Source organism: Podarcis pityusensis (assembly GCF_964106645.2).
Source record: "Podarcis pityusensis genome assembly, chromosome: 3".
Taxonomy (NCBI): Eukaryota; Metazoa; Chordata; class Lepidosauria; order Squamata; family Lacertidae; genus Podarcis; species Podarcis pityusensis.
Genome location: NC_138026.1, coordinates 116,640,043 through 116,662,549, shown reverse-complemented (window position 1 = coordinate 116,662,549; position 22,507 = coordinate 116,640,043). Strand labels below are relative to the sequence as shown.

The 22,507-nt window shown below is 46.3% G+C and overlaps 1 protein-coding gene across 3 annotated transcripts in view; it reads left to right on the top strand.

Annotated features, from left to right (window-relative positions):
- The window catches only part of LOC308474636 (uncharacterized protein), a 158,425-nt gene extending 136,123 nt beyond the window's left edge, over window positions 1–22,302 (top strand). For all 3 annotated transcript variants that reach the window (XR_013984785.1, XR_013984786.1, XM_081001191.1), the window contains 3 exons: window positions 19,464–19,553; window positions 20,797–20,913; window positions 22,073–22,302. Coding sequence is in view for 1 of the 3 variants with exons in the window: in XM_081001191.1 (XP_080857317.1) it covers window positions 19,464–19,553; window positions 20,797–20,913; window positions 22,073–22,083 (218 nt within the window). In the remaining 2 variants the exon portion in view is untranslated. The remainder of the gene's footprint in view (window positions 1–19,463; window positions 19,554–20,796; window positions 20,914–22,072) is intronic.
- The last annotated feature ends 205 nt before the right edge of the window (window positions 22,303–22,507 follow it).

The window sequence follows — 22,507 nt, the reverse complement described above, 5'->3', positions numbered from 1 at the left end:
GCAAAGTTTATAGATGGATTGTTCTGTATAACTTATGACGACAATGGTGCTGTTGTGTCTAATGTTGATTCTTGTTGTGTTGCACAGACTAACAAAGTTCTTCATGCAGGATGCATTCATGATGCACATCGAAGATTTTGTCACCTGTCTTGGCAAGCGCTGGCCAAGATGCCAGGATTGGTTCAGGGTTTGAACATCAAACCCTGTAAGTTTCACATGAAATGTGTATCTTGTGCAGAGAACAAGGTGAAGGTTGCTCCAAAAGGCAAGGAGTCTACCAGGCAGGTTTCCAAACCCTACCAGCTAGTCCACGCAGACCTGGTTGGTCCACTTGCGCCCTCTTTGGGTGGAGCAAGGTACTTCATGGTTCTGATTGATTCTTTTCCCAGGTACATTCATGTGTTTATGCTCGAGCAGAAATCGCAAGCGTCTCCGAAGTTCAAGGTATTCTGTGCTTGGTTGGAGAATGTTCACAGTAAACGTATCGGCTGTCTCTTTACTGATCGGGGCGGGGAGTTCACTTCTCAGCAGTTTGAAACTTTCCTGACTGAGAAGGGAATCCAGCATGATTTGTCAATGCCTAGATCACCATGGATGAATGGACTTGCAGAGTGAGCAAATCAAACGTTGCTTCAAGGCCTAAAAACCTTGTTGCATGATGCCAATCTCCCTGATAAGTATTGGGGGGAGGCTCTGTTGACTTTTGTTTACACTTTTAACAGGAGACTGTCATCACCTATTGGTTGTACCCCCTATGAGAAGATGTTTGGTAAGAAACCCAACATCAAGCACATGAGAATCTTTGGTTTTGACATGTGGGTACACACCCCACAGAGCAACAAGCTTGGGAAGCGTGGGGCACATGGTTTGTTCATGGGGTATGAAAAAGGTGCATACAGGGTATGGATGACTGATTCTAAGTCCATTAAGTTCACAAAGAGTATTGAGTACAATCCTAAGTGGGGGGGAAATGTGGGAATTTTCCAGAGTTACCCAGAGGAGGATGAAGGTGATATGAAAAAAGCAGATAATGTAGACGGAGCTGAGGATGTTGATGATGATCAGAGTTCTGATTCCGGATCATTGGGCGGCGCTGCTGCTGGTGTCAGCGACAGTGATGACACAGCAGGCTACAAGAGCGCAAAGGCCTCAGTCAGACCATCTGATGCATCTGACAATGAACTGGAAGAACCACTGTTCACCATTGGTCACTTTTCTCCTAAGAAGAAGGAGATGAGTCCAGAAGACTTGCGTCTAGTATGCAGATCTGAAAGAGCCACAAAGGGCAAACCTCCAAAGAGATTTGCTGATGAGTTTGCTAAGAGAGCAACTGCTGTTCTTAGTAGCTCAGAGAAGGTTTGGGAACCTTCAAGCTTCAAAGAGGTTCAGGAGTTAACCTCTAAAGATGCTGAGCCTTGGCTTAATGCCATGAAGGCTGAAGTTGATTCCTTGAACAGGAACCAAACTTGGGAGCTGGTACCGGTAGTCCCAGGAATGAGACTGGTTGGCAGCAAATGGGTCTTCATTTTTTTTTTTTAATGATATTTATTCCGAGTTTAAAGTTACAAAAAAACCCAGAAAAAAACAGTACAAAATACAAAGATAAATTTAACCATAGCCATAACAGAGCAAAAAGTAAAAAATAAAACAGGATAAAAAAGACAATAAAATAGGATAAAAAAACAGAGCAAAAAATATAGAAAAGCATTGAATTAAAATAGAACAAAAGCAAATTAAACCTTTACATAACTTTTTCCCTTTACTTATTTCCTTGACCTCCTCTCACCTCCCAGTTTTGTATTCTAGTTCAGATCGTTTTTTTCAGCAAATCCTTCCAACCTTATTTTCATTTACGTATTTTAATTTGAAATATTGTAATTAAGCATCCTTTGTTTCATCAATTTCATCAGCTCATTTTTACTTAATCCTTTATCCCATATCTACGAAAACTGCCTAATTTTCTTTTTCCAACATCTTTCTAACAGTCTTTAATATTACAATGCTTTTGAAGATATATTTTAATTTTTTTCCAGTCCTCTTCCACTGACCCTTCTCCCTGGTCTCGGATTCTGCCAGTCATCTCAGCCAATTCCATGGCTGTGTCTTCCAGTACTTTCCGATGAGTATTCTTGCTGCTGTTGTAGCATACATAAAAAAGGTTCTATCCTCCCTTCGCACCGATTGGCCGACGATGCCCAGAAGGAAGGCCTCTGGTTTCTTCTGAAAGGTATATTTAAATACCTTTTTCATTTCATTATAAATCATCTCCCAGAAGGCCTTGATCCTTGGGCATGTCCACCAAAGGTGAAAAAATGTGCCCTCAATCTCTTTACATTTCCAACATTTATTATCGGGCAAATGATAAATTTTTGCCAGCTTGACTGGGGTTAAGTACCACCTATAAATCATTTTCATTATATTTTCTCTTAAGGCATTACATGCCGTAAACTTAATACCTGTGGTCCATAACTGTTCCCAGTCAGCAAACATAATATTATGTCCAACGTCTTGTGCCCATTTGATCATGACAGATTTAACCGTTTCATCCTGAGTATTCCATTTCAACAGCAAGTTATACATTCTTGACAGATTCTTGGTTTTAGGATCTAACAATTCTGTTTCCAATTTTGATTTTTCCACCTGAAAACCAATTTTCTTATCTAAATTATAAGCCTCCCTTATTTGATAATAATGAAGCCAGTCTCATACTTTAATTTTTAAATTGTCAAAGCTCTGCAGCTTTAATCTATCTCCACCTTGTTCTAAAATTTCACAATATTTTGGCCAATTTGTCTCCATATTAATTTTTTTCAGAGCCTTGGCCTCCATTGGTGACAGCCACCTTGGTGTTTTACTTTCCAGCAAATCCTTATATCTCACCCAGACATTAAACAATGCTTTCCTGACAATATGGTTCTTAAAGGCTTTGTGTGCTTTGACCTTGTCATACCACAAGTATGCATGCCATCCAAAAACATTGTTAAAACCTTCTAGATCCAAAATGTCCGTGTTTTCAAGAAGCAGCCAATCTTTCAGCCAGCAAAATGCGGCTGATTCATAATAGAGTTTAAGGTCTGGCAGGGCAAATCCACCTCTTTCTTTAGCATCAGTTAAAATCTTAAATTTTATTCTAGGTTTCTTGCCCTGCCAGACAAATCTCGAAATGTCTCTCTGCCATTTCTTGAAACAGTCCATCTTGTCCAAAATCTGCAGTGTTTGAAACAAAAACAACATCCTAGGCAATACATTCATCTTTATCACAGCGATTCGGCCCAGCAATGATAACTTCAATTTTGACCATATTTCCAAATCCTTTTTCACTTCCATCCAACATTTTTCATAGTTATCTTTAAATAAATTCACATTTTTAGCGGTCATATGAACCCCTAGATACTTCACTTTCTTAACCAATATTAATCCTGTCTCCTTCTGAAATCTCTCTTTCTCGATCTCTGTGAGATTTTTCTCTAACACCTTAGTTTTCAACTTATTCAACTTAAATCCTGCTATTTGACCAAATTCTTGAATTAATTGCAATACTCTTTTAGTACTGGATTCTGGCTCCTGTAATGTCAAAACCAAATCATCAGCAAAAGCTTTCAATTTATACTGTTTAGCTCCGAGTTGTATACCTTTAACCATTTGGTCTTTCCTGATCATGTTAAGCAAGACCTCCAGGACCGATATAAAAAGCAATGGGGAGATTGGGCAACCCTGTCTTGTTCCTTTCTCAATCTTAAACTCTTCTGTAACTACGTTATTCACAATTAGCTTAGCTTTTTGTTCTGAGTAAATTGCACCTATACTGTTTTCAAAACCTTGGCCTACCCCCCATTCCCTGTAGGTTTTTCTTCATAAAACTCCAAGAAATGTTATCAAAGGCTTTCTCCGCATCCACAAATATTAAAACTGCTTTAGTGTTAATATTAACTTGTAATTTTTCTAAAATATTAATTATGTTCCTCGTATTGTCTGACAAATGCCTCCCCGGGAGAAAGCCCGCTTGGTCCTTATGAATTTCTTCCACTAGTACCTTTTTTTAATCTTTTAGCCATAATTTCCGCAAAAATTTTATAATCCACATTAAGTAAAGATATGGGACGGTAGTTCTTAAGCTGTGTCTTTTCCGATTCTGTTTTCGGTATAAGTGTAATATATGCTTCTTTCCACGACTCGGGTGCCTCCCCCCCCCCTAATATTTCATTGCAAACTTCCTTCAAAGGCTGTATTAACCATTCTTTCAGAGATTTATAATACTTTGCAGTCAAACCATCTGGCCCTGGAGATTTGCCCAAATTCATGTTCTGAATGGCTCCTTCCACCTCTTGGTCACCTATTTTACAATTTAGCATTGATTTACTCTCTTGAGAGATTTTTTGTAATCCATTTGTTCTCAGAAACCGATCAATGTCTATTTCTTTCTGAGTCTCCTGCGTATATAGCTGTTTAAAATACTTCTGAAAACACTTCCTGATCTCCGCAGGGTTCTGTATGTTCTTTCCATCCACTACCAAATTCGTAATAGTATTGAGTTTTTGTCTTTTTTTCATTTGCCATGCCAGCAGTTTCCCACACTTATTCGCTGATTCAAATGTCTTTTGTCCCATCTGTTTAATCTTCCATTCTATTTCCTGATTTGTCAATTTCATATATTGTACTTGATATAACTTTATCTCTTTTAGGATCTCCTGTGATTTCGGTTTCGTCCTCAGTCTCTTTTCTCCATCTTTTATTTTCTCCAAAATTTTTTCCCTTTTCTCATTTTGAACTCTTTTCCTAATTGCATTATGTTGTATCAGAAACCCTCTCATAACTGCTTTACTTGCATCCCAAATCACTCTTTTTTCGGTCGTGGTGTTCATGTTTATCTCAAAGTAGTCTCTCAAATTTTTCTGGGCCTTTTTAGTAATTTCCTCATTCCTGAACAGGGAGTCATTCATCCTCCATCTGAAAGAACCAATTGGCGTTAATATCATTTCCATCTTCACTGCATTATGATCGGAGCAAATTTTAGGGCAAATTTCCACTTTTTTTATCTTCGGGGCCAGTCCTCTAGTTATCCAAATTTGGTCTATTCTTGTCCATGTCATTTTAGCTTCAGAGAAGAAGGTTCCTTCTCTTTCCAAGGGGTTCTTTGTTCTCCAAATATCAACAAGATCCATGTTGTCAGTCATTTCAAATAACGTCTTTGGTAGTCTGCCGTCTTTCGTCACCGTTTGTCTTTGGGCTTTATCCATATTCGTAGACACTACTCCATTCATATCTCCCATCAAAATCATGTTATAATCTAAATAGTCCAGTAAGATTTCATGCAGTTTCTTAAAAAATTCTGATTTTCCCTCATTCGGTGCATATATGCCTAATATCAGGAACTTCTGACCTTGTAATTGTATTTCAATTGCAATAAATCTTCCTTGGTCATCTTTAAATAAAAATTTCGGTGACAGGCTTTCTTTTGCATAAAGTACTACTCCTCTTTTTTTAACTTTGTCTGATGAAATAAATTCTTCTCCTAATCTTTTATTCGTCAAAATTTTCCGATGTATCCTTGTCACGTGCGTTTCTTGTAGACAAATCAAGTCCAAATGTTCTTTTTTTAATATATGAAATACTCTCCCCCTTTTCCCCCGGGAGTTCAGTCCATTAACATTCCAGCTTAGTACTTGCAGTGTCATAGTGTAATTACTCTCCTTCTCCCCCAACAGCCCCCAATAGTTTGTCTATATCTGTCGGTGGCGTTGATTTCCCTTTTTTTTGTAGACTCTTGTCCGGTACGACAGGCTCTTTTCCAAGTCCTTTCTGTAGGTCTTCTTCGTATGTGCTCAGAAACTTATTCTTTTCCTCCACTGATCTTATTTTTATCTTTCTTCCTTTGAAACTAAAAGATAGGCCTTGAGGGAATTCCCACCTGAAGAGGATCTTATTTTTTCTCAACAGGGCCACCAGGTCTCCAAAGTCGTGTCTTAAATCCAAAAGATGTTTCGGTATGTCTTTGAAGATTTCCACTTTTGATTGCAGAATTGTCAAGGGTTTCTGGTAATGCAGACCCAAAATTTTATCCCTTTCTTCTTTAGATCGGAGGGTAATCAGGCAATCCCTTATTTTAATCTTTTTTCCTCCTTTTCCTAGCCTGAAAGCCCTCACGATCTTAAAATCTTCTTGTTTCAATTCCGATTTCCAAAATTCTGCAAATTCTTGTGTCAAAAAATCTGTCAGGGTGCCCGTCTCCAACTCAGGGATAGCTCTAATCCTTAAATTCGTCTGTTTTTCTTTCAGTTCAATCATAGACAGCGTCAACTTATGGTCTGCAATTTCCTTCTGTAGGCCTGGGACCTTCTCTGTTTCCAGCTGCTCTACTTTAAATTCCACGGCAGCAGTTTTTTCCTGCATCGATTTCGATTCCTGCAGTAATTTCTGGATAGATTCTGTGTTGCTATTCACCTTTCCCCCCAAATTATCTAATGTTTCTGTGTTTAAATCAATTTTTTTATTTGCAGTATCAACTTTCTTATTCGTCTCTTCAACCTTCTTATTTGTCTCTTCGACCTTCGTACTAAGTTGTAATGGAGTTTCATTAATCTTAGCCAGTGCATTCGCTAAAACTTCTTCTGCCATTCCGCTGGACTTAGATTGTATAGATGTCGTAGGAAGGCCAGCAGATGATTGCCTTCGGTGTCCCCAAGGTTTCCCAGACCTCAAAACTGACGCGTCTAATTTTTCTTTCCCATCTGCCATAACAATGAAGCAGCCAAGAAGCCAAGGTCACTCTCAGATAAGCTATTCCTGTTTACCAGTGGAAAATTCCCCTTGTTGCAATTTCTAAGTGTCCCCCTAGGTGGACACTGTTGCAATAGTCCAAAGGAGTAACTTTCCTTCTTGAAGTAAAAACAAACAAACAAACAAACAAAAAAACTCCAGCCGAGGAATAAAAACAGTTCCAATTTAGTTACCTTCCCGTTATTTTTTCACCAAAGCTTGCCACAATGTATCCACCTTGCTGTCAGCAAGTCCTTCTTTTGACAGCTTTTGACAGCTGAGACGCAAGTTTAAAAGCAATAGTCTTAGCAATAGACTTAGCTCACAAGCAGACCGTTCCCAGGTCTGGAAGGTAAATTTTACACTTCTCCTCTTTTTATGCAGATTTACACAGTCCAAAACAGTCTTTTTATGCAGATTTACACAGTCCAAAACAACCCCCTTCCTTCGCTGCTTTTAGAAGGGTAGGTTCAGAAAAGTTCTCAAGTCGGAAAACAACTCTTTGCAAACTTATTTCCAGCTTTAGCTCAAAAGTCTCTATGCTTTGATCTATTTACAGAACGGGAGGCAGACTTCCTGGTTATACCTCCCACCGCGGTAGCCAATTAAGTCTCTTTTTCTTTCTTCCAATAAGCCCAATTCAGTCAGTCTTTTTAAAATAAGTCCGATTCAGTCAATCTTTTAGCGATCCAATTCCCCCTACTCACAGGTATTTCTTTTAAGATCCAATTGTTCAAGGGTAGAAATCAGCGCTCTCCAGCAACGGCAATGCGGCTTCGCTCCGTGAAAGCAGCAATCGACTCACAGCACCGTGCCTCTCCCCCGTTCCGCTCCGAAGCCTCAAAAGAGGCTTCCTCGCGAGTTGGGGGGGCGCTGAAGGGTGCCCGCCGAGTCCCCACATTCGCAGGCTTCACTGCCTGCGATTTATAAGGGTCCCCGCTCCACCGCAGCGCACAGGACCCGATTTCCATGGAGCCGATCCCCTCTGAGATCAAAGGGAATCCGCCATTAGCTGATGGCGCTGACCGGAAGTCAGCAAATGGGTCTTCAAGGCCAAGACAGACCAGAATGGCAAGGTTGTCAGACACAAAGCCAGATTGGTTGCCAGAGGTTTTTCACAGGTACCAGGACAGGATTACCACGAGACCTACTCACCCACCGTCAAGTATGAGAGCATTCGACTGATGCTCAAGATTGCTGCAGAGGAGAAACTGCATGTTTCCCATCATGACATTAATACAACTTTTTGTACGGGATTTTGGGGGAGGAGCTGTATATGCTTCCACCTAATGGAATGCAGATACAGAAGGGAATGGTCTGTAAACTGCGGAAATCCTTATATGGTCTCAAGCAGAGTGCCAGGTGTTGGAACACAAAACTCACTGAGACGTTGCTTTCTCTAGGTTTTCACCAGGGCAAAGCTGATCCATGTGTGTTTGTCAAGGAGGAGGGGCAAAACAAACTGTATTGTTTATGTTTTGTTGATGATCTTCTGATGTTTTGGAAGAATCAGGCTTTGTACCAAAGCACCCTAGCTCAGCTGAAGGAGCACTTTGACATGAAGGATCTTGGTGAGGTATCCAACTATCTTTCTCTGCAGGTGGAGAGGGACCAAGCAGGTAATTTTCTGGTACACCAAACACAGAAAATTGCTGATGTATTAACCAGGTTGAATTTGGTTGATGCAAACCTAGCAGACACACCGATGGTGACAGGTTACCAGGTAGATAGTACTGCTGAAGCGTTTTCTGACACTACGCTGTACAGATGCATTCTAGGCAAGTTGAATGTCATTGCTAGATGTTCAAGACCTGACATAGCTTTAAGCTGTAACCTGCTTAGCAGACATGCCAACAATCCTACTGTTCAGGATTGGAAAGCTCTGAAGCGCATAGCCCGCTATTTGAAAGGGACTTTGCACTACAGGCTGAGATTCACCAGTCAGAAGACTGGAGGTCTTGAAATCTTTGCAGATGCTAGTTCTGGAAGTGACACCACGGATGGTACAAGCACTTCTGGAGTATGCTACATGTACAACCACTGTCTGTTTGACTGGCTGTGCAAGAAGCAGATGACAGTGAGCCTAAGTTCCTGTGAAGCAGAACTCAATGCTGTCATTTTCACTCATGGATTGTGAATGGTTGATGCAACTGTTTAAGGACATCAGAGTTTCTGTGAAATGTCCTATACAAGTGTATCAAGACAATAGATCCTGTTTGGCTTTGCTGAACTCAGAGAGTTGCAAGCAAAGAACCAAGTACTTGCAGATTAAGCTACATCGTTCAAGAGAGTGTATTCAGAAAGGACTCATTCAGGTGTCCTACATGGCAGGAAATGAAATTCCTGCTGATCTGTTGTCTAAGGTTGTTAACAGAGAACAACTTAAGGTTTATGTACAGAGGTTGCAATTGGGTTGAACCACAGGTACTACAGGTTACACGGAAAGGGGGAGGATGTTAGGATATTTCCGTTCCACCTTAAAAGGGAGCAGGCTTTGTGAGTCACAGAGTCTGCGTATTTCCTGTTCACAGGATGTTTCTGTTGTGTCTATGCTTTCGTTCTCTCTGTGTCAGAGACACTGAAGCAGGCAGTCATGTTTTCTTTGTTCTGACCAACGCTGAATAAACTTGTAAATAATACTCTCCTGCGTGCATCTTTCGCTGTGCATTATCTGCTGATAGAGCGTGCATGAGCTCTGGAATGTGGCAAGCTATTTCTGGAGCTCGTGTCGCTAATTGCTGATACTGCGTGTCTACGGGAGATGGATGGACGTCCGGAGACGGCTTGGGGGCCATGATGGACTTTGTCTCCCCGGCAGTATCCCAAGAATATCTTCTTGGTGGTTTCTTTGTTTTTGTTAATTCTTACATTTCTTGTTCTTGCTTGTCTTTATAACTTATGGATGATGGGATGAAGTCATTGATTTATGTGGGTGTTTGTGTGGGAAGCCTATAATGGCGGCAATGGACATAAAACTACATGAATCACAAAAACAAGCATGTTAAGCTAAATGCATCCAAAAAGGTACAGACCAGGAGAAAAGCACACTGAAAAGTTTCTTTCTTGGTAGGTATGGCTACTGCAGTCAAACTGAACAGTCCAACCCAAAGAGGTTGTATCAAACTGCATTACAGCCGAGCTCTTGCGTGCTGAGGTCCCCCAAAACCCGTACCCCAATAACTCAGACATCACACGTAATTTTTTGTTTAAGGTTTTTGGCATAATTTTGGCCACAACTTTATTTTCATACAAATTGAGAGTGGTTGCTTAGGCATTGGTTATGACTACCTGTCCCCCCCCCCCCGCCTTGGGGGACAGCACTGACTCCCTAGTCAGTCCCGGAGGAAGCAAGGCCAGAGTCAGATGGAGCTGCGTCACAGGGCCTCATCTACTCCGCGCTTGTTCCTTGAAGCTTACGCGGCCCGCACCCTGCCGTCAGGGTTTGGACGAAGGGGATGGTAAGCTTCAGAATTCCTTTAACGGAATACCCGTCAGCAGCAGCATTGGAGGGGCAGGCACAGCCAATCCATACCCCTCCACCAACCAATTTTAACCAATGCCTAACCGCCAACCTTACAAGTTGTGACGATTTGCTAAGCAGTAGGCAAAACCCAAAAGGCACGCACTAATCAGCCAATTGGACAAATTCCTACTGGGCCCCCGCACCAATGCGAACGACCCCATGACAGGCAGAGCAAGGTCAAAGCGCAAGCCCAATCAAGGGAGGGCGGGCGGGAGATCCGGTGTCCACAGCGAAAGAGAAAGAGAAAGCTGTGGACCCTGCTTATATATAACCATTAATCCCACCCCTAAATTGGCAACATCAAATTTACCCCAGCAACAGCATCATCCAACCTGCTCCAGCCCATTGCCATCAATGGCCTGGTCACTAACAGGGGTTTTTGTTTGGCCCCATCCGCAACACGTGCTCTCTCTTTTATGAGAACACGCTTTGCGTGCTGAGGTCCCCCAAAACCCGTACCCCAATAACTCAGACATCACACGTAATTTTTTGTTTAAGGTTTTTGGCATAATTTTGGCCACAACTTTATTTTCATACAAATTGAGAGTGGTTGCTTAGGCATTGGTTATGACTACCTGTCCCCCCCCCCGCCTTGGGGGACAGCACTGACTCCCTAGTCAGTCCCGGAGGAAGCAAGGCCAGAGTCAGATGGAGCTGCGTCACAGGCCCTCATCTACTCCGCGCTTGTTCCTTGAAGCTTACGCGGCCCGCACCCTGCCGTCAGGGTTTGGACGAAGGGGATGGTAAGCTTCAGAATTCCTTTAACGGAATACCCGTCAGCAGCAGCATTGGAGGGGCAGGCACAGCCAATCCATACCCCTCCACCAACCAATTTTAACCAATGCCTAACCGCCATTCGAGCCCCTACGCTCGCCGCCAACCACTCACAAATTAAGCCATACCCTCAGCTTGGACACCATAGCATCCAACCACACATCATTCCCCACTGGCGAGAGATGAACCCCGTCATCCCTGTAAAATTCCATCGCCTTGAATGAAATAAGAGGGTGAGGGATCACAGACCCACCCAGATTCACCACCAGCTTGCTTGCCGCGGAATTAATCCGCTTCCTCACACGTTCGGTGGCAGCTGGGCAAGGACTACCTCGCCAAATGCGGCGTTGCAGTAGCTGTGACCAGATTAACTTAGTTGCCGGCACCAGTGCCGCCAGCTCTCCAAGGTCCTGTAATATGGCAGCACGCAGCCCGTAGCAGGAAGAAGAAACCATATCGTTCTCCCCGAGCTGCACCACGATCGCTGAAGGAGGGCCACACTGGAGGACACGCCTTCGCATGAGAGGTAAGAATTCCCTCCAAAGCATCCCCCTTCTGGAGATCCAGGACACATGTACATGCTGCGGGAATCCCAGGCCATCACCCAGTCCGGACTGGCGAGCTCTGTCCGCAGCCCAGTGCACAATACTGTGCCCTACTATCCAGATATGGATAGCAGCCCGACCTAGGGTTAAAACACACACAGGTAAATACAGCAACTCATTATTACCGCACGTAGACTTTGAATGCATCCGATCTCCACCGTCCCAGGTCCTTTATCCTCTTTACTGACAAACCCCAATGGGCGGCGGTTGTAGCAGCCCCAATCCTAAATGAGTGAGGGGCAAACTCCGAAGCCGGAAGGCCGCAAGCCGCCACCGCTTTACGCAACACACCAGTAAACTGGTGTCTCACCAGTGGGCGGCCATTTTCGTGAACGAACAGGGGCCCTTCACCGCCAGGACGCAAGGCTAAATACTTCCTAAGGTCTTTCACCGGGCAAGGGCCACTTTTGCCAGTCGCAGGGAGCGTAATAACAGCACCCCTGCCTAGTTGGTCCGTCTTTGAGTTCCTGACATTAACCTGCAGGTCCATTGAAGACACACTAACGTCCTGCATCAGCAAACCCCTTGAACCTCCGTCCCTTTTGGGCTCAAGGACCACCTCTCCGACTCTCAGGGCCCCAAAGAAAGCTAACGAAAAGGCTGCTGAAAATAGCCGAGCCTCAAACTTTGACCAACAGATGCTCCGCAGCTTAGACCGCATCTGCGCCAGCAATTCAAATGTAATGGGGCGTCTGGAAATGGGCCTGAAAGGAGTGAGTCGCCCCCATCCCTCTAGGGCCCTACGCACTACAAACTTCCCACACGGGTCTTTGTTAAAATATGCCTTATTAAAAAAGGAAATTGCTGCCGAGTGCAGACGTAGGGTCCTGGCTGCACGACGCAACTGGAATAGATGTGCCAGATACCGGAGAACCTGAGAGGTGGAATGGGAGGTGGTAACTTCCCCCGCAGACTGCCCACTAAATAATAAAAAGTCCGCCCAGGCCTTTTTATAGGACCTCAAGGTAGAAGGTGCAACAGATGCAGCTACTCCCTGTAAGACTAAGTTCTGCCAAGGTTCCAGAGATGATCCGGGAAAATTTCCGGACGGTCTCGAGCCACTGGCACCAGGGACCTGAAACGCTCCATCTGAAAACGGGACAGAGCATCAGCAATTTCATTAGAAATTCCCGGGACAAAACGAGCAGAAAACACAATGTTAAAACGCAAGCAATGCAAAACGAAGGCCCGAAGAAGGGCAGATACCCTAGGGGATCGTGAAGACTGCTTGGCCAGTACATTCACCACCGCCTGGTTATCAGTCCAGAAACAAACTCGATGATCCCTAAAATGCTCGACCCACAAGTGCACTGCCACTACGATGGGAAAAAACTCAAGAAATGTTAGGTCCCGAGTTATAGCCTGCCCCCGCCAAGCAGGAGGCCAGCGCTCAGCACACCACCTACCGTCCCAGTACAAGCCAAACCCCAATGACCCAGCAGCATCAGACTGCACCTGGAAGTCGTTGTGGAGGTTCAAGGTGTCCTGCCACAAGGACACCCCATTGAATTCCTCCAAGAATTCCAACCAAATAGCAAGGTCAGCCCTTACCTGAGCAGGAAGGCGCACCCTGTGATGAGGGGCCTGTAAACCCGAGGTAAGTCTGGCCAAGCGGGAGCAAAACGGTCGCCCTGGGGAAACCACCCTGCAAGCGAAATTCAAATGGCCCAGCAACGACTGGAGCTGCCGCAAGGAAACCTTCTTTAAGGGAATCATATCCTCAATAACCTTTCTCAAATTGATTATTTTCTCGGGCGGCAAACTGGAGGTTTGAGCCACGGTATCTAGCAAGATACCCAGATAAGTCAGCTGCGTAGAAGGACCCTCGGTCTTCCCAGCCGCTAAAGGGACACCCAGATCTTCCGTTAAGGAAGCGAAGGCCTGCAATAACGCTACGCAGTCCCCCGTATTGCCAGCCGAGGCGACCAAAAAATCATCGAGATAATGCGTGACACCGCTCAGGCCGGTCTTTTCACGCAAGGCCCACTCCAAAAATGAACTGAAACACTCAAAGGCCGCGCAGGCAACTGAGCAGCCCATGGGCATAGCCTTATCAAAGTAGAATCCGCCTTCGAACTGAAATCCCAGCAACCAAAAATCGTCAGGATGAATTGGGAGCAGCCGAAATGCTGATTCAATGTCGCATTTTGCCAATAAGGCGCCCGGCCCGAATTTCCGAATCATCTTGATCGCGTGATCAAGAGAAGCGTACTTTACCGAACAAAGCTCCGGGGGAATCACATCATTTACTGACGTGCCTCTAGGATGTGAGAGATTATGAATTAGGCGAAATTCCCCCGGAGCTTTTTTGGGAACTATACCCAAAGGTGAAATATGCAAATTGGGAAAAGGGGGGGCAGCAAAAGGACCGGCCATGCGACGTAAAGCTAGTTCTTTACCAATTTTCCTACGCGCCACTTCAGGCATATCCCTAATTGATTTTTGGTTCGCTGGGTTCTTGGCAACCGGGGTAGAGACCACCGGGATTCTAAAACCTAAGGAAAAACCGTCACGCAAGTAGGACGCCGATTTGGCATCAGGGTATAACTCCAACAACGATAGTAGCGGTTGCAGCCTTACCGGGGTATAAGCCAAGGAGGAAAGCATACTACTTCCCTGCTCCCGCGGCAGGGACTTGGGAAGCGGCTTTCGGGGGCTGCTGAGAGCCCCCTCCTTTCCGAAAGGGGCGGCGACCTCCCAGACACGCGGACGCGGAGTGGTTCCCTGAGCACTTGTCGCACACATGTGCGTATTTACAGGATTGCCGTGTACAAGCGCCCTTATTGAAATCCCAACAGAACGGCTTACGGCCTAACCTTGTCGAGGCAACCTTGAATTTCTGGGTATCAGGAACCTTCTTGTCAATACGGGGGGCCACATAAGTGGTCCAGACATCCAAGTCCTTCCGATCCCAGCGGGCCGTGGGGATCTTGGCCGCCCTACGCCTAAAATTCTGGTCGTAAGCTAGCGCAGCAGTTTCTCCGGCCATTGTGAAGGCGGAACGGACTATGGATAGATACACCCATAGATGCAAGGATCTCCTAGGATAAGCCGCAGCCACAACTCCAGCAAAAACCTGGAAACTATCTAACCATCGCTCAAAAGTCCTATCAGCCTTTGCTATGACCGTCCGCTTCTTAGTGACAGGCGGGCCCCTATCCAGGGGGTCCTGGCCTTCTAACGGAGGGGCTAGGCTGAATATATCAACATAGCGGCCATCCAGTATCCTGGAACGCAATTTAGCTGACAGGTGAGCCCCCGGTATAATGTCCCTGGCCGAGTTGGTGGAGACCTTTACATCAGGCATCGGGACCCCATCGAGGCAGTCTTGCACTGCTCCATACCTGGCCCTATGGGAATTCGCCCTCCGCTCCCAAACCCATTTTGGGAGCCCCGAGGTTTCTCCGAAACCCCAGTATAACTTAAGGGGCGCTTCCTCGTCACTACTGGAACTCTGGGAAGACGCACCTGATGAAGAGGACGAGGTGTCTCTACGTCTCCTCTTGGCACGCCTCCTAGAGCTTTTCTTGCGGCGGCGATGACCGCCCGAAGAGGTCTTCGGAGGAAGAGGGAGGCTGTCCTCGACCGACGACTCTGATGCATCGCCCTGATGCGGAATGGCTGGAAGTGACTGGAAAGACACAACTTGTGAATGACCAGGGATCGAACTCCCCCCAACTGTGGGCCGCGCAGGTGAACCCCGCACAAAATGACCCCGGGCAGGTGCCCTCTTTCTGGCCCCAACCCTGGAAGGAGCCCGACCCCGTGGCACGGCAACCTGCGACGCAGGCAGAACCTGGGACCGAGCCTGTCGCGTGTCAGGTAAGTATCCACTGGCCGGCAATGGCTCCCCTTCTTCTTCACTGGATGATGACGGTGGAAATGAAGCGACCGCAGGGGGAGCCAGCGTCGCAGAAGAAGTCGACGGGGTTGAGCGGCGATGCATCAAACCCTCGAGCTCCGCCTCCATCCTTGCCAGAGCCACCGGGTCACCAGCCAAACTAGAGACCATGGATTGAAGGCGTTCCACCGACTGGCCAGGATCAGGAGAACGTAAGGCCTGCGACGGGCCTCTTATAGGCCGCTTTGCAGAGCAGGCCGGACCAGACTTCCTTGTTGCCTTCCTTGGGGCCATCCCTACTACTGGTGTAAAAGAAAATAAATTTAAATTAAAATAAAATAAAATGAAAATCACCAAATTAGGGGGAAAGTAATAAGATTATTAAAGAATTAATTGAGAAAGCAGCACCAAGTAGCAGGAAGTAGTTCAAAAGCCTGCAATACCACAGTGGCCACTAGGGGCCTCCACCAGATCTAGGCCCTCAGTGTCAGAAAAATCCTGCACTTACCAGGTCCGGCCACTAGAGGCCTCCACTATTGCTAGGCCCTCGGATTCTGAAAAGCCTGTAATTATAAGTCTGGCCACAAGAGGCCGCCAGTCGACAGAAACAAAGGCAAAATGGCGCTCCCGCCTATCTTGCCCTAAAATGGGTGAAGGGATGCCTCCGCAACTGCGAAGGGGCAATAGGGGCTCAAATGCCAGCTAGAGCCGACCCCAGCACCCTGCAAGAGGCCCACCAGGGCAAAGCACAGGGGTTCCGAGGCCCGAACGGCCCCTCACCCCCAGAAAGGAACAGGAGGGGGCTGCCGCCCACGGAAGCCCTCCTCCCCCAGCTCAGCCCAGCAGGCCGCAACGGCGCCGGCACCCCAAGGCCCCAGGAGGTAAGGCCGCCGCGGCCACGCAGGCACCCGGCTGGGCCGCCTCAGCCAGAGGACGGTCCCGGCGCTGCCGGGCCGGAGCCTCGGCCGCCCGCGGGGGGGGGGGGGTCGGCCTCAGCGGTCGGCCACGCCGCCGCGCCGCGTTCCAGGGCGGACCCCCAGCCGGGGGGAAAGTAATCAAAGGCGGGGAAAGCCCCCGCCGAGCCGAAGCGGGCCGCGAGGCCCTCGAGCGCCCGCCGGATCAAGCCGGCAGAGCGGCCGAGGCCGCGGAGGCCCCCAGTCGGGCCTAGCAGGCCGCAAGACGATCCCCGTGGAGCAGGGGATCGTAGACGCGGCGGGACCGGCCGGCCCGGGCCCGCCGCGCGCGACCGCGGCGCCCGCCGCAGAAGCGCGGTGAACGGGGAGGGGGGGCAAGGAATCAGGGACCGGGGAGCTCACGGGGGCTAGGAGGGGGCCTGGCGAAGAGGCCCAAAGCCGGCTAGCCCCAGGACCCAGTAGGGTCCCCGCAATTGCGGCCTAGGCCGCGACGAAGCTGGAGGGGGGGGGTATTAACAAAAAACCACAGTCAGGCCCTAGACAGGCCGCCCGACGGCGGGCGCCCCCCTATTGGCGGCCTAAGGCTGCAGCCAGAAAGGGAAGAAAGCAAGCCACAAAGAAATCAAATTAAATTAGCAGGGATATATCAATTAAAATAATGAGGAGAAAATTAAAAGAAAAAGAGGAGAATCAGAGGATTTATACAACCAAGATCTCTCGCTGATTCACCCCGGTACTGAAGATCCGGTGTCCACAGCGAAAGAGAAAGAGAAAGCTGTGGACCCTGCTTATATATAACCATTAATCCCACCCCTAAATTGGCAACATCAAATTTACCCCAGCAACAGCATCATCCAACCTGCTCCAGCCCATTGCCATCAATGGCCTGGTCACTAACAGGGGTTTTTGTTTGGCCCCATCCGCAACACGTGCTCTCTCTTTTATGAGAACACGCTTTACCCAAAATTCCACTTCCTTTCTATCCAGGTTCTGTGAAGCTGGCAACAGCTTTTGTGAGATGACAGGAAATCTGTTAACTGATATGGAAAGAAAACAGCAGCAGAAAGGCTGTTCTGCAGGTAAATATTAGGAAATTCTCCAAGATGAATAAATTGCATAGGATGAGTTAAGACAGAAGAGTTTGGATGCTGAGAGTTGCATGAAATGCCTGTTTGTAGCCTGGAGCCCAGGACAGATTGTCAATATATGAGAAAGGTGATTGTGTGGGTAAATCTTAGGATGATGTGCAAGATAAATAAATGGCTTAGGATGATTTAAGAGAAAGGGGCCTGGAGGGTTCAGATGCTGTGCTGACAGTTACCGGATTTGGCACTGCAACACTATAAGAAGAGAGAACCTCCTTGTGCCATCCAAACTTCACTTCCTTCTGCCTTAGAGTGCCTTCCCTTTGGCAGAGATCTCAGAGGAAACTGCTGCCATGAGGTTTCTCTACCTGAGCTTTACTCTGGTCGTCATCCTTGTCCATGTTGTTGCAGGTAAGAGGGCACAGGGAGGGAGTAGCTGCTGGAAATGCAGAAGGTCTCAGGTTCAGTCCCAGGTATTTCCCCTGCCAGAGACCCTGAGAAACTGCTGTAGGTGGAACAACAGCATGAATTGGCTGCTCCCTATTCTATCTGGCTGCTTAAAAAGGGGTGGTGGAGGAGGATAGTGTTTAACAATGTATTTAATATTGAAATTGAATACATGGCTTTTGCAAAAGCAGAAATGTTCAGGATGCAGAATGAGCAAGAAGGCAGGTTCCATGGTGGTCATTTATATTGCTTTGAATTTTGAAAAGTTAGTGTCCATGATCCCCAAGTCCTTCCTAATTCCAGAGGTCCTGGATCTATGAAGAGTAAAAATCTGATGAAGGATTCTATTGTAGACCTAACCCAGCAAGTTTCTTTATTAAAGAATGCCCACAGTTGCCACCTCAGGATCCCATGAGCATAGCCAATGAAGAGATGGTGCCCACTGGGCAAATGGGTGGGCCATACCCTCTTCTCACCTGGCTGGGAGCCAAGAAAGACTATAGCCAGCACAGTTGGGTGTGAGCTGAGCTAGACACATTGGCAACACTACTGGGAAGATTACAGAAAATACCATTCTCAGACAGGGAGCAAATGGCAAGGTATTTCTGAAGCTCAGAACAGCAGTAATTCTGATTGGCAGATGTTGAAAGCAAAGGGGAACCTTCAGTAGAATGGAAGGAAGGCTGACTTAGTGGCCAGTTATGTGGGTATGTGGGTGCATTATCTGCTCATTTTTCTCGTCTTCCATTAGCAACCTGTAAAATTTAGGTTTGGCAGCTGTGCTGAAAAGATCCCAGAAGCAGTAATCATCATCATCATAATTTTATGATTTATACGCCACCCAAGTGGCTGGGTGCAGCTAAGTGCCAGCACCCTTACAAGGTTCAAGAATCAGCTGGAGTGTTGGCAGAGAAGGAGGACAAATCTGACCCTTGCTAATGTTGGCCAATGAAATAGTAGTTAGCAGGCTGAGAGGCAGCAGAAGCCTGTAAAAGTTGGTCATCCCATTAAATACGCAGGGTTCTAGTTTGGAAAAAAAGTAGTTTGCAACCCCTTTGCCCCCGTATTTATTTCCCTTCTCTTTTACACAGGGCAATTTATATGTGAACTAGCAGGAGGAAACTGCCATTATCCAGCATCTACAAAGTGTGCCAATGGAGAAATTAAAGGGGTCTCCTGTGGCTACAATGGAATCTGCTGCAGGGGTAAGTGATATCCATTGACTTGTTTTGTTTTCACAAAAGAGATAAATATGTAGTAAATAAATATATATATAAAGGTAAAGGTAAAGGACCCCTGACAGTTAATTCCCATCGCGAACAACTCTGGTGTGCTCCTCTCGCTTTACTGACTGAGGGAGCCGCCGTCTGTCTTCAGACAGTTTTTCCAGGTCATGTGCCCAGCATGACTAAACCGCTTCTGGCAAAACCAGAGCAGCGCACGTAAACACTGTTTACCTTCCTGCTGCAGCAATACCTATTTATCAACTTGCACTTTGACATGCTTTCAAACTGCTAGGTGGGCAGGACCTGGGACCGAGCAACGGGAACTCAACCGATCATGGGGATTCGAACGAGGACCTTCCAGACGGCAAGCCCATGAGGACCGGTAAGATGATGTTGGCCAATGAAACAGTAGTTAGCAGGTTGAGAGGCAGCAGAAGCCTGTAAAAGTTGGCTTGCGGATAGCAGGCTCTTCTGGGGGATGGGATCAGGCGAAGCTCGGGCTTCCCCCGCGCCAGCCCCGTGCCTGGGGGGGAAATTTTTTTTTCTTTATTTCCCCCACAAAAAAACTAGGTGCGTCCTATAGGGCGGTGCTTCCTATGGGGCGAAAAATACGGTAGTTGTAACCCTTTTGCCCCCTTTAAAAAAAATTATTTCCCGTCATTTTTACACAGGGCAACTTGGATGTGAACGATTAGGAGGAACTTGCCAATTCCCAGTAACTAGAAACTGTGCCAATGGAGAAATTATAGGGGTCTCCTGTGGCAGCAACGGAATCTGCTGCTTGGGTAAGTGATATCCATTGAGTTGTTTTCTTTTCACAAAAGAGATAAATATGCAGTAAATAAATATATATAAAAACAAAAAGGTAAATGTAAAGGACCCCTGGCAGTTAAGTCCAGTCGCAAACAACGCTGGGGTTGGGTGTTCAGCTCGCTTTACTGGCCGAGGGAGCCCAACCGATCATGGGGATTCGAATGAGGACCTTCCGGACAGCAAGCCCAGGAGGACCGGTAAGATCCCCCCCCAAATCAACCATTCTATGTAACATTGATGATGTTGACCGGAGCATCTGTCAAATCAGGACTTCCCGTGCCTGACAATCCAAATCTGTAAAACTCCACCATGAGCTCACCAGCTGGCCTCGGGTAAACCAGGCTTTCACTCTCAGCCTCGATCTCCCCATCGGTATTATGGGACATAATAATACTGACGTGCTGTTACAGAAGGCTTTGAATATGTATTTACTCATTGCATCTCCCACCTTTTTCTCCATGGAGCTCAAGATGCCTTCTGTGGTTCTTCCTAATTTAATCCTCACGACGACCCTGAGAGGCCCAAGGCCACTCTGTGAGCCTCATGATGAGGCTGGATTTGAAGGCTGGTCTCCCATTTCCTGGTCCAGGACCTCAGGCTCTCATACTTGGAAGTGCTATTCCAATGCTCAAAACAAAACATCAGTCAAATGAATGTTTATGTTTTGCACAAGAAGTTCTTTCAAATAATGACAGTTTATTTTGAAGTGCTATTCCAAGGCTCAAATCAAAACGCCCGTCAAATTAACGTTTCTGTATTGCACTAAGAGTTCTCTCAAATGATGAAAATCTACTTCCCTCTCTTTTGCACAGGTCAACCTCCATTGTGTGGACTCTTCGGAGGATTTTGCCAGGGCCCAATCACTGCAAATTGTGCCTTTGGAGAGATTACAAACATCCCCTGTGGTCCTAATGAACGCTGCTGTAGGAGTAAGTTGTATCCATGACTTGGTGGTCCCACTCGTCCAAATGTTTGCTAATTTTTAATCCTGTTTCCTGATCTACACTCTGTGACTTCACTGGAGAAAGCAGGGCTTTGCTTGTGCTAAAGGAAATAATCACTGATCAGTTTATGGATCAGAGTAGCAGATAATACGCCCAAGGTATATTAACCCTATTTTTAGATGTCTAAATTTGGATTCAGTTTTGATGCAGCACTTCTAGGTTCTGCATCTTCTTTTAAGCATTAGAGCCTCAAGGTTTTCATCTGTGCACAGGGAATTTTGATGCCACAGATGTTCATATGGGTGCAAACTGTGCAAGCTGCACTTCCCATGGTCAGTAAAAAATGGCGGCTCTGATCTAACTCTCCAAAATGTTAAGACAGCGCTGAGTAAGTGAGGATGAGCCAGCAGTCTGCTGCTGCTGCTGCAAGAACACATATGTGATTTGGCAACAAAGAGTCCCATTTCATTCTGCACTTTCCAGACCTCACCTGAAGTACAAAAATACATCACAATATCCAGTAGACCCGGAGCTAGAAACCTCATGGTCCCTAAGGACCTGAACCAGGAGAGGAATTCTTGAATGCCAACAATGGTGATAATTACGGGTAGGTCGCTGTGTTGGTATGCCGTAGTCAAAACATAATAAAAAAATTCCTTCCAGTAGCACCTTAGAGACCAAGTAAGATTGTTCTTGGTATGAGCTTTCGTGTGCAATGCACACTTCTTCAGATACACACAATGGTGATAGTTCATACTGCCTCTTAGAAATACTGGAAAAATGAATTGAAAAGCAACTGCAATCTGAGGCTGGAGATGAGAAATAATTTAATAGATCTATGCAAGCCTGTGATGGAGTCCTCAAAGTCAGTGGCTGCCAGTGGCCCATCCTGACATCCAGGATGGGTCAGGGGATGTCGGCACTGATCTTGCAAATTCCTCTGAGAGCTCTTCTGGGACTGGGCCTGCATGTCCTCTTCCTTTCTGCTACAGATTCCTGCATTGCAGGGTGGGCTTAAATGTTCCATTGAGTCCTTCCAACACTACAATTCTATGATCCTCCCTCATCTCCTGAAGGTGAGCACTCCGACTCCAGGCTCCTGAAAGTGCCATCAATTACAGATTTCCTTCTTTCTTTTATTCAGGAGGACAATAATCAATGTAAGAGGAAAAGGGGGGTTCTGCCAGGAGGAACTCACCAAACGCTGCCCATCTGGTCTAACTCTTCCGGCTTACTGTGGCTTCAATGCACAATGATGTGCCCTTGAGTGACATCAGTGAGCAGCCCACATCCATAGGTATGAAAGCCTGATTGTTACGCTGATTCTTCTGGATCTTTGCTTGTGGAAGTGGTCCTGATCAATCCATTTGTGAAAGCAGAGAATGAAATAGAAATCAGTCTGTTCAGATGATCATCTAATTAAACGCATATTAACCTGCAAATCTAAAATTGTATTTTTTCATTTTTTTAAAAAAGCATTTATATGGCCCACCTCCAGAGGAAGCGCATCATATCTGCCCAAGATTCCTCTTGACTGAAGTTCTCATCCCTGTGTCCCAGGAGGAGATAACTGCAGCCA